General features: G+C 38.0%; 2 protein-coding genes across 2 annotated transcripts; both read left to right on the top strand.

Moving 5' to 3' along the window:
* The first annotated feature begins 2,981 nt into the window (after positions 1–2,981).
* Positions 2,982–3,333, top strand: LOC127192876 (keratin-associated protein 20-2-like). Its single transcript, XM_051150225.1, has one exon. The coding sequence runs from the start codon at positions 2,997–2,999 to the stop codon at positions 3,171–3,173; it is 177 nt and encodes a 58-aa protein (XP_051006182.1). The 5' UTR covers positions 2,982–2,996; the 3' UTR covers positions 3,174–3,333.
* A 2,907-nt stretch (positions 3,334–6,240) lies between these two features.
* LOC127192878 (keratin-associated protein 20-2-like) lies at positions 6,241–6,751 on the top strand. The gene has a single exon (XM_051150227.1). The coding sequence runs from the start codon at positions 6,291–6,293 to the stop codon at positions 6,456–6,458; it is 168 nt and encodes a 55-aa protein (XP_051006184.1). The 5' UTR covers positions 6,241–6,290; the 3' UTR covers positions 6,459–6,751.
* Positions 6,752–11,855: the final 5,104 nt, after the last annotated feature.

Below are 11,855 nucleotides of genomic sequence, written 5' to 3'. Positions count from 1 at the left end.
AATTTTTTATTAATTTATTCTTGTTACATCTCAATGTTTATCCCATCCCTTGTATCCTCCCATTCCTCCCCCCCCATTTTCCCATTATTCCCCTCCCCTATGACTGTTCCTGAGGGGGATTACGTCCCCCTATATATTCTCATAGGGTATCAAGTCTCTTCTTGGCTACTTGCTGTCCTTCCTCTGAGTGCCACCAGGTCTCCCCCTCCAGGGGACATGGTCAAATGTGAGGCACCAGAGTATGTGAGAAAGTCGTATCACACTCTCCACTCAACTGTGGAGAATATTCTGACCATTGGCTAGATCTGGGAAGGGGTTTAAAGTTTACCTCCTGTATTGTCCTTGGCTGGTGCCTTAGTTTGAGCAGGACCCCTGGGCCCAAATCTGCCTATCATATTGTTCTACTTGTAGATTTCTAGGACCCTCTGGATCCTTTTATTTTGCTGTTCTCCCATGCGTCTCTCATTTAGAGTCCCAATAGGATGCCTTCCCCTCTGTCCCAGTTTCCTGGTAAGTGAAGGCTTTCGTGGGACATGCCCCTTGGGCTAGTATGCAGATATAAGTGAGTATATACCATTTGATTCTTTCTGCTTCTGGGTTAACTCACTCATTATGATCATTTCTAGCTCAATCCATTTATCCACAAATTTCGGGAATTCCTTGTTTTTAATAGCTGAGTAGTATTCCATAGTGTATATGTACCACAGTTTCTTTATCCACTCTTCTACTGAGGGACACTTAGGCTGTTTCCATGTTCTGGCTATTATGAATAAGGCTGCTATGAACATGGTTGAGCAAATTTTCTTGTTGTGTGCTGGAGCATCTTCTGGGTATATTCCAAGGAGTGGAATAGCTGGGTCTTGAGGAAGCCCTATTCCCAGTTTTCTGAGATAGCACCAGATAGATTTCCAAAGTGGCTGTACTAGTTTGCATTCCCACCAGCAATGAAGGAGTGTTCCTCTCTCCCCACATCCTCGCCAGCATGTGGTGTCGCTTGAATTTTTGATCTTAGCCATTCTGATGGGTGTAAGATGGAATCTCAGAGTTGTTTTGATTTGCATTTCCCTGATGACTAAGGAGGTTGAGCATTTCTTTAAGTGTTTCTCAGCCATTTGATACTCCTCTGTTGAGAATTCTCTGTTTAGTTCCAAGCCCCATTTCTCAATTGGGTTATTCGGTTTGGTGGTGTTTAATTTCTTGAGTTCTTTATATATTTTGGATATTAGACCTTTGTCAGATGTAGGGTTGGTGAAGATTTTTTCCCAGTCTGTAGGCTGTCGCTTTGTTCTCTTGACAGTGTCTCCTAATAATTTTTTAAAGAAATAGTACTGTTATGTCTAGATATTCTTAAAGAAAAATTCATTAGTGTTACTTTTATGTTCATGGCTTTGATTTCTCTTGGAGTTAAATCTTTTGCTAGAAAAAGTACATATTAACAAGTCGTATATGTGAATATACAATTGAATAATGGAATGAATATCCTAAATTTAGCCATAAAATGTCCCATGACTAAGTTTTATAGACTCACATACCAGAAACATTCTGCTTTGTGGTAAAAATGTAGTAATATGATCTTCTTGAAGAGCCAAAATAGTATATTTCCTATTGACAGCTATTCAGTTTCCTCTCCTCTTTCTTTTCTCCCACATGTATCTACTGACAGGTGGCTACACTCCCCAGTTAACCTGCTGGGAGCATCTGTGCCGGATTCTTCATCTACAAGTCTTAGAAAGACTCAGAGCTACAAGGTTGGCAGATGCTACATCATTTTATTTGTATTAGCAAAAATTACATGAGCTTTGTCAAGTGTTATTTTTTTAAGTATGTTATGTTCCCAGCAGCTATGAATTTATGTAGAAATCCTAATGTACTTCTCAAAGCTTCCTTAGTCAAATAAAACAGCAATGGATTTGAAAAATCAAATGAGCTTCGACCCATGATTGAATATGTATTTATTTATCTGGGCTAAGCCATTATGTTCTAAAAATAACATCTCTTCTTAACCAAATCTTAACCAAATGCAATGTAAGATTGTACTTAGCAATGTAGTCATGTATGTGAGGAATCACTGAGACACTTCTGCACAGAAACATGAGTGACAGTTCAATGATAATCTGTATTGAAGCAGTAACATAAATGTTGGATAGGAGAGTGGTACCCGAAGTGATGGTAGAAGATGAATGTCCATGACTTATGGAAACATAAATGTACAAATTACCACAAAAGCACTTTCATCATATTAATTTTAATTTTTCATCTTTAAATTTTTTAAAAAATATAGTTTATTAATTTATTCATATTACATCTCAATTGTTATCCCATCCCTGTATCCTCCCATTCTTCCCTCCCTCCCATTTTCCCCTTACTCCCTTCCTCTAAGACTGTGACTGAGGGGAGAAATTTTAATTTTTCTTAAAAGATAAGCCTAAGGAAGAGATACTCCAAATAGGTCTATATTTAATGAAAGTGCTTTCAAAATGGAGAAAAGGAAATGTGCCACTACCCCCCATTAAAAAAAGGCTTAAAAGGAGATAACTATCCTAATGGCTTGAATCATCTGATGAGATCTATCCAAAGTAAATACAAAGAAAACTAGAGTGTTGAAAATAGAACAAGACTTTTATTTGTTCAAAATAATTCAAACGCATTTATCTTCTGAGAATTTCATAAGTGTATACAGAATTTATATCATTGTGACCTGTTTTCTGTCCTCTCTGATTCCTCCCATGCCCAACCCCATTTCAAAGCCCCATGATTTGACCATGGGATCCTGATATAGGAACACAATTATCTTAGCTATGTGGCCTTGTGTGTCCAGAAAACCACAACACTCTCATGGTGGTTTTGGAAGGTATATTTCAGAGATGTGTGACACTGGAATACCTGTGGTTTCTCCAACAACATCCCAGGTGTATAAAAGGCCCTTGGCAGATGGTGACACCCAGACTCAAAGAACCTACTGCTTGTCTTCCTCTGAACACTCCACTCCCAACAACATGTGTTACTATGGTGGATACTATGGAGGCCTGGGCTATGGCTCTGGTGTCCTAGGCTATGGCTATGGCTGTGGCTATGGCTGTGGCTATGGTGGCTATGGTGGTTATGGTGGCTATGGTTATGGCTGCTGCCGCCCACTCTGCTGTAGAAGGTACTGGTCCTGCGGCTTCTATTGAGGAAGTTCTGTAGCTGTTCAACACAACTTTCTTGACATTACAAGTTCTTAAAATAATCTTAAATTAAAACCTTATACTAAACTCTCTGAGGAAAAATAATCCAAACACAGCATGACCAGAATGCAAAGAGGAACTTCAGTATCTTCATAATGCCTTTGAAAAATGACCCCACTGGATGACCTAGTGTATTAAAGTAACTTACTTTTAAATAAACTATTTAATTAAACTTATTGGTTACTTTGGTTTTATTTAATAATTTCCATCAATATAAGATTTATGTCTGTGTATTCCTGTCTGCTTAGTCACAACTCTCTCTCTGTCTCTCTGTCTCTCTGTCTCTCAGTCTCTCTGTCTCTCTGTCTCTCTGTCTCTCTGTCTCTCTGTCTCTCTCTGTGTGTGTGCATGTGTGTGTGTGTGTGTGTGTGTGATGAGTAGAAAGTGAGGGAAGAGTAAGAAAAGAAGGAGAGAGGGAAGCATTGCCTTTGAACATTCATCTATGGATAGATATTTGAGTTGTCTTTACATCTTTCTTATAGTGAGTAATGTCTCAATGACATCAGTAGTAGAGATATTTTCATGAAGACAAATCCTTTTTGTTTTCTAGATAAATTTTAAAAAATTGTTTTATTAATTTATTCTTGTTACATCTCAATGGTTATCCCATCCCTTGTATCCTCCCATTCTTCCCTCCCTTCCATTTTCCCCTTATTCCCCTCCCCTATGACTGTTCCTGAGGGGGATTACCTCCCCCTATATATTCTCATAGGGTATCAAGTCTCTTCTTGGTAACCTGCTGTTCTTCCTCTGAGTGCCACCAGGTCTCTCCCTCCAGGGGACATGGTCAAATGTGAGGAACCAGAGTATGTAAGAAAGTCATATCCCACTCTCCACTCAGCTGTGGAGAATGTTCTGACCGTTGGCTAGATCTCGGTAGGGGCTTAAAGTTTACCGCCTGTATTATCCTTGGCTGGTGCCTTAGTTTGAGCGGGACTCCTGGGCCCAAATCTGCCTATCATAATGTTCTACTTGTAGGTTTCTAGGACCCTCTGGATCCTTCTACTTTGCTATTCTCCCATGCTTCTCTCATTTAGAGTGCCAATAGGATGTCCTCCCCTCTGTCCCAGTTTCCTGGTAAGTGAAGGCTTTTGTGGGACATGCCCCTTGGGCTAGTATGCAGATATAAGTGAGTATATACCATTTGAGTCTTTCTGCTTCTCGGTTAACTCACTCATTATGATCATTTCTAACTCAATCCATTTATCCACAAATTTTGGGAATTCCTTGTTTTTAATAACTGAGTAGTATTCCATAGTGTAATGTACCACAGTTTCTTTATCCATTCTTCTACTGATGGACACTTAGGCTGTTTCCATGTTCTGACTATTATGAATAAGGCTGCTATGAACATGGTTGAGAGAATTTTCTTGTTGTGTGGGTTGATCATTTTTAAATTGTCTGTACAATTGTTCTTTAGAGGAGACAGTACACAACATTGCACCTAACATTTTGTGCATACAAGAAAAAGTTCCCTTCATTGAAGCTATTCATGAAAACGAATGTTCAGGTGTGTGTGTGTGTGTGTGTGTGTGTGTGTGTGTGTGTGTGTGTGTGGTGTAGTAGCAGCAGCAGCAGCAGCAGAAGGCACAACTATATAAGCAGTGGATGGGTGAGTGTGTGTAGAGCCAGGGAAGAATTTGTCCTGTTCTTGCTCTACAAACTTAATTCCCATAGATGGACTTTCTTCACTACCCAGCAGCCTGTGAGCATTAGGAGTCCTCCAATTTCTTATCCCTACAGCATTGATGTGAAGATATGAGGCTTTTTTACAGGAGTGCAAAGGATCTGAACTAGGTGCTTATGTGTTCACAGCAGCTGCTCTAACTTGCTGATCTCTCTCCAGCTGTCTGTTAAACTGATAAGGTGATGACACTGCTCTCCTGCAAACCATGTGTGCTCTAGTTATAAAACAGTAAAAGACTAATCAAAGTTGACTTTGGGTTACTCACACAATTGTAGTGCATTTCACAGTGACATCAATAACACCACTGCTTTGGATCACAAAGAGAAACATGGAGCAAATGCAGTTTCTGCACATAAATTGGTATTTTATTTTCTTATGATTTTAAACAACATTCAGGAGAATAGTGTGCTCAGGAATGCCATCAAATTACAAATAACATAACCAACAATTAACTTACTGTTCATGGGAAATATGGAAGAAATGTACTCCTCTAGGAAAGATTGATTCCAAATAACAGAACAAAATAACAGGAAAGAAAACACAAAGACATTCCATCGGGTAATGAAAAGTGAACACATGTAAAAATGAGAAAGCAGAAAACTATTTAATGAAATATAATTTGACATAATTATATCATGCATTCTTTTGACTAAATAAAAATTTGCTCAAAGATTTTTCCTGCATATGGACTTTATTCATAATAAACTACATACCATAAAAACAGTAAAGAAACAATCAGGAAAGACATTTGTGAAAATATATTAAACATATTTAGCTCATTTGCACTTGGGAAAACTGAAGAATATACTTTCTATCCTATGTAGATGAGTCTAAAGTTTAGAACTAAATCATTCTCTGTTGTATCTTGTATATATTAATTTTTAAAAACCCAACATTCTAGACATTAAAATACTGCTTGCCTATACCTCTTACTAAAGTATAAGAAGTATTTGTATTCCTTTTCAAGTCTTTTATGAGGTTATAGTTTCAGTTAGGCTTAAGTCGGTTATGAGTTAAGAAACTGTTTTAAGGTCTAGAAAACTGTATTTTTTAAAAGTCAATAACTACAACATACAGCAGAATGATTTAGGCTCAAAGATTTAACAACTGAATCAGGATGCGCAGTTTGACCACGGGATCCTGATGGAGCACAATTATGTCAGTTATGCAGCTTGGTGTACTAATAAATCATGACACTTGTGCTGCTTTCTGAAGCACACTGGAGGTGTTTGCGATGCTGCAATGCCTGTGGTATTTTGCTAACAACTGCTCAGGTGTATAAAAGGCTGTTGATGAATGGTGGGCTCCAGACTCAAGGAACTTACTTCTGCCTTCAACTGATCACCAATAGTAATTCATTGCTACTTACTGACACCATGTGTTACTATGGCAGCTACTGTGGAGGCCTGGGCTGTGGCTATGGTGGCCTAGGCTATGGCTATGGCTGTGGCTGTGGCTATGGCTATGGTGGCTATGGTGGCTATGGTTATGGCTGCTGCCGCCCTCTGTGCTGTGGAAGGTACTGGTCGTATGGCTTCTACTGAGGAATTTTTGCAGCTTCCCAGCCTGTTGGCTATAACCTGCTGTCTTACTGGAAGTGCCTACAAGTTTCCTCACATCAGAAATTCCTAATTTCAAATTTCCAATTAATCTAAACAGCCTGAGTACAACAGTCCCGTCTTACTTCTCACCTTCAGTTGGACTGGATGAGAGCTTGCAGAGAAGTTACTTATTGTCTACCTAATCCCTTGTAAAATGTGAGCCAGCTGGACTGTCAACTTTAGTGTAAAAAAAGTGCTTTTCAATAAAATATTTCATTGAGAATATTTTTCTCATACTTGCATTTAAATGCCTCCATCTTTCTGAGATGTATGTCTTTGAATTTTTGTCTAGTTTGTCACATACATGAAGTTGCTTTTGGACAAATGGCAGAGGAATAGCAGAGGGAGAGGGAGGAGTTAACAAAAGTAGGAGGAGAGGGAGATATTTCTTTTCAACATACATCTATCTAGAGACATTTGGGATGTTCGCCTATTCTTTCTTTATTATTAAACAATACAAAATTGGCTTTTATTTATAATTAATTAAGCTTCATTTTACTGTTAAATAGAATTGAGTTTGATGAAGGGTTATTTCCTCCACTTTTTAAAATATATTTTTGTTTTCACTTTCATTAGGTTTTTTTTTTTGAGAATTCTATACAATATAATTTAATCGCATTCACTTTGAACCTTTCTCCTCCCAAGTCCACATGCCCTTCTCTACCCATCCAACTTTGTGTACTCTTTTAAAACAAAACAAAACAAAACACCCTTAAGATCAAATAGAGTTTGTTCTGCCCATGTAAATTTGGTTATATGGCCATCCACTGCAGCTGGGTCTACCCACCGAGGACTGTGTCCTTAAAGGACACTGACTCCTCTTCTTTAGAAACCATCAACTATCAATAGATACTTATCTGAGGGTGAGAATTCATGATCACTTCTATCTCCATGCCGGGATTTTGTTAAGCGTCAGTCCAAGGAAGTCTTGTGAATGCTGTCTCAGCTACTATAAATTCATATGTACAGCTGTCCTGCCTTGTCCAGAAAATGTAATTTCCTGACACTCACACACCGCTTTATGAATAACAATCTTTCTATTGCTCTTCTTATTCTTCAACTATCTCTGATAGTTGGGAAGATAGGCTGTGGTAAACATGTCGTGTTTGGGATAGGCATCCTTAGTCTCTTATTTTCTGTACTATGATAATTTGTGAGTCTGTCTGTGTTAATCAGAAAAAAATGTTTCCATGATTAGAGTTGACTGTACACTAACTTATGGATATAGTGATAAGGCATCAATAGTCATTACACCCACATCTTTTCTATCCTGAGAAACATCTTGATGAATTTGGTAGTTGCAGTTATATCTTTGAGACTATATTCTTTTGTCTGCTAGTTAAATTTTCAGAACTACTGTAAGTAATTTCTATGACTATTTGGGCAGTAGTCTACAGCAATGGCTTCTGCAATGGCTGTCATCATGTACATCCTCAGTGATTTCCAGAGGATTTTTTTCCTACACATGTTCTCTAATATCCATTTTCTCCCTATAGCCATCTCACTAGGGGGAGTCAGCTGATGTCACACACAAGGCTCTTCACCTTTTGAATTATTTCTTTGTGAATTTCATACAGTATATTTTGATCATATTCACCCCAACTGCTCCCATATCTACTTTTCCCTTCCCTCGCAACCCAGCTTTGTGGGTTTTTTTAATTCAATAAGTGTCATGTGTACTGCCCATATAGTCACGGTTATGTGTCCTTCACTGGAGGGTAAAGGGGCTGTACCCTTTAAGAAACCAACTCTTCCAATGCCATCAGCTTTCAAATTGCCAGTAGCTCCTTATATGTAGGTAGAACTTTACACTTGCCTCAACTTTTTGTGATGGAGTTCTGTCAGGCATGTGTTTTGCGTGTGCAGTTTCAACTGCTGTTAACTGATATGTGAAGCTGTTCTGCCATGTCCAGAGAAGTTTCCTTTTTATCCATCTACAGATTTTGGCTCCTAGAACTTTTTTTTGTTCCTGCCATAGTAATCTTTGAACCTTGGGGAAAGAATATTAATATAGATATCTCACTTACACTGGCACATTCTGCAGTATGTTATCTGTTGCACCTTGGCATGGGTCTCTGTGTTGTTAGCTACCATCAAAAGAAGTTTCTCTGAAAAGAGTGTAGAGATGTACTAATTTATAGGAATAACGATGTCATTGAGATTCAATTTAATATCATGACCGTTTAATAGAGTAATAGTACTAGACTCTTCCTTAGGGACTATGACCTATCTAGCCACAGGTTCTTAGACGCAATAACAGCTTAATTATTTAGGAGTTAAGATGTTTTTAGGTCTAGATAGGTGTTCTAAGTTGATAATGACAACATGTGATGGAGATTGATTTACATTCAGAAATTTAGATGCACCAAGATAGAAAAGATGTCTTCTTCAAGGCTGTCAAATACAAATAGCCAAAACACTAATATAATTTCTGATTGTGTCATGGTTCTTTTGCCTATATATATGTGTGTGTGTGTGTGTGTGTGTGTTTGTGTGTGTGTGTGTGTGTGTGTATAATAATATAAAAGTATGTGTAGAAAATAAAATAATTGAAGAAAGAAATTAAGAAAACAACACCCTTCACAATAGCCACAAATAATTTAAAATACTGTCCTGAACTTTAACCAAGCAAGTGAAAACCTGTATGACAAGAACTTTAAGACTATGAAGAAAGATACTGAAGAAGATATCAGAAGGTGGGATGATCTCCCATGTCTGTGGATTAGTAAATGGCCATATTCCGAAAAGCAACCTGCCGATTCAATGCAATTACCATCAAAATTCCAATGCAATTCTTTACTGAATGTTAAAGAACGATTCTCAACTTCATATGGAAAAACAAAAAATCCAAGATAGCTAAAACGATCCTGTACAATAAAAGAACTTCTGGAGGTATCACCATCCCTGATTGCAAGCTGTACTACAGAGTAGTGAAAATGAAAACCACATTGTAGGTCTTTAATTTTCTTTATTGATATCTCATAATTTCTTATTCACTGCTTTGCTAAATATTCCTGAAAATATCATTTTAAGTAACAATATCCTTTATCACATGTTCTCGTGCATCCATAGGCACAATAGACATTTTTAAGTTTCTTATTATACAAATATGAAAATCTTTAAAATCTTGTGTTATAATAAGACAAAAACAGATCTAAATCTAGCACTCTAAATAGGATCTGCATAACAGCCTCTAACTATGTCTCTGAACGGGTTACATTACTCTGTTCCCAAGTGAAACCTACTTCACAGCATTTTCTGAAAACAACCCCACATTATTTCCTCTCTTTCCACTTTCTTTTATTTGCCACAAGAACTAGGAACTTCCTCTCCTAGGATCCTCTCTTAGAAGCACTTCATGATAAATATTCCAATAAAAGTCTCTCGGCCAAAATTGAACAAGATTGGCTAAAGGAGGAGAAAGCTGTATTATCTAAGAAAAGTAGAGGGACCATGTGTCACTTTGTAATATGTCAGCTTTTACCTAAATCACCGGTCACTCCCTAGTATCCCTGCATCTTTTCTATCCTCTAACTCAGTGAAGCAGAGGACTTCTGACCAGTGAAGGAGACATATTTTTCTGTATGTATTTCCTCCAGAATTTCTTGTAATAAACCATTCCTTTTCTGAATTACTGCTAATGTTTTCCTATTTTCTTCTAAGCTCAATTAGCATCATGTTGCCATGCACATACTAGTAGTACTGATGATATACAATGTATAAATCTGCAAACTAATGCCAAAATTTTAATTATGTTGCAAAGCTAAATTTTTTGATTTCCTTAGAGATTACATTTTAAAGTGCTTAATTAAATAGTTGTCAATGAAAATATTTATGTGGTAGAAGAAAATAACAATCATTCCAGGCATGCAAACACAAGGAATGTGTTGGCATCAAACATATTAAAAGATATGCTGAAAGGAATTCATCACATGGAAAGAAAAGCATTTCAATTGAAAACACAATTAAGATTGAGGAATAAGGAAGTGGTGACCATCACAGCAAATATTGATCAATACTGTCCATGAAAAGCCTCCTCCTCCTCTTTCATCTCTGTGGAGCACCGGACTATGTGTACAATCAAGGGCATGGAGTAGTACAACAAAAGATAAAGTTTTCTTGAGGCAGTTGAGTACTTTAAGGCTGTAGGATTACATGAATGATAAAATGCTAATTTATATGTTATAATCTAAAAAGAACAATATTTTATTCTTTTTTATAAAATTTATTATTTTTACTTAAAATTTTTTTATTATGTTTCTTTTGTACAGCAATAAAACAATTTTCTGTTTTTTACTCTTAAAAATGTATGTATGTATGTATGTATGTATGTATGTATGTATGTATGTATGTATTTGTCATAGCTCCATTCCTCCTCATCTACCAGTCCCACCCTCCCTCCCTTCCCCACATCCCACTCCCCTAGTCCTCAGAAGAGGGAAGTCTCTCGTCCCATTCATCCTAGCTTATCATGTCATATCTGGACTGAATGTGTCCCCTCTCCCCCTATAGCCTGGCAAGGCAGTCCCACCACAGGGAGGTAATTAAAAAACTGGCAAGAGACTCTATGTCAGAAAGAGGCCATGTTACCTTACTAAGGGACCCATATGAATCCTGAGCTACCCATCAGGTACATCTTTGTAAGGGGTCTAGTTAAAGTCCATGACAGGTCCTTCGTTGGTGCTTCAGTCTCATCAGAACCTTCTGGGCCCTGGTTAGTTGGCTCTGTTGATCTTCTGAAGCTTCTATCACCTCCAGGTCATTTTCTCCTTCCCTCCAATTTTCTGCAAGGCCTCCTATGCAGCACCTAATGTTTGACTGTTAGTCTCAGCATCTGTTTTGAGGCACTGCTTGTTCAAGCCTCTCAGCGGATATCTCTGTTTGACTCCTCTCTGCAAGCATAGCAGAGTATCCTTGATAATGTCAGGGGTTGGTTCTATATCATGGGGTAGGTCTTTGGTTGAGCTAGGCATTATTGGATGTTCCCTCAATTTCTGCTCTATCTGCCTTATCTTTATCCCAGCACATCTTGTAGGCAGAATGAATTTTAAGTTGAAGCTTTGTGAAGGGGTTGGTGTTTCCCTCCCTGTACTAGGAGACTTAACTAGTTAGAAGGTGTCATCTTCGTTCTCTATGGCCCCTGCTACAAGCAGTCTCGGCTAGAGTCTCCCTCATATCCTCCCAGGAGCCTACCCTAACTTAGGTCTCAGCTTGTCACAGAGATGCCCCTGCCTAGGTTCTTTGTTTTCCTCTACAAGAGTGTGTGAAGAAAGGAGAACACTTCTCTGTTGCTGGTGGGAGTGAAAACTTGTACAACTACTTTGAAAATTGATCTGGCAC

The sequence above is a fragment of the Acomys russatus genome, chromosome 8 (assembly GCF_903995435.1).
Source record: "Acomys russatus chromosome 8, mAcoRus1.1, whole genome shotgun sequence".
Taxonomy (NCBI): Eukaryota; Metazoa; Chordata; class Mammalia; order Rodentia; family Muridae; genus Acomys; species Acomys russatus.
This window is presented reverse-complemented; position numbering and strand designations above follow the sequence as displayed.

What these genes read in the sequence shown, in the direction of transcription:
- LOC127192876 (XM_051150225.1), top strand. Translation starts at nt 2,997, where the DNA reads ATGTGTTACTATGGTGGATACTATGGAGGCCTGGGCTATGGCTCTGGT.
- LOC127192878 (XM_051150227.1), top strand. Translation starts at nt 6,291, where the DNA reads ATGTGTTACTATGGCAGCTACTGTGGAGGCCTGGGCTGTGGCTATGGT.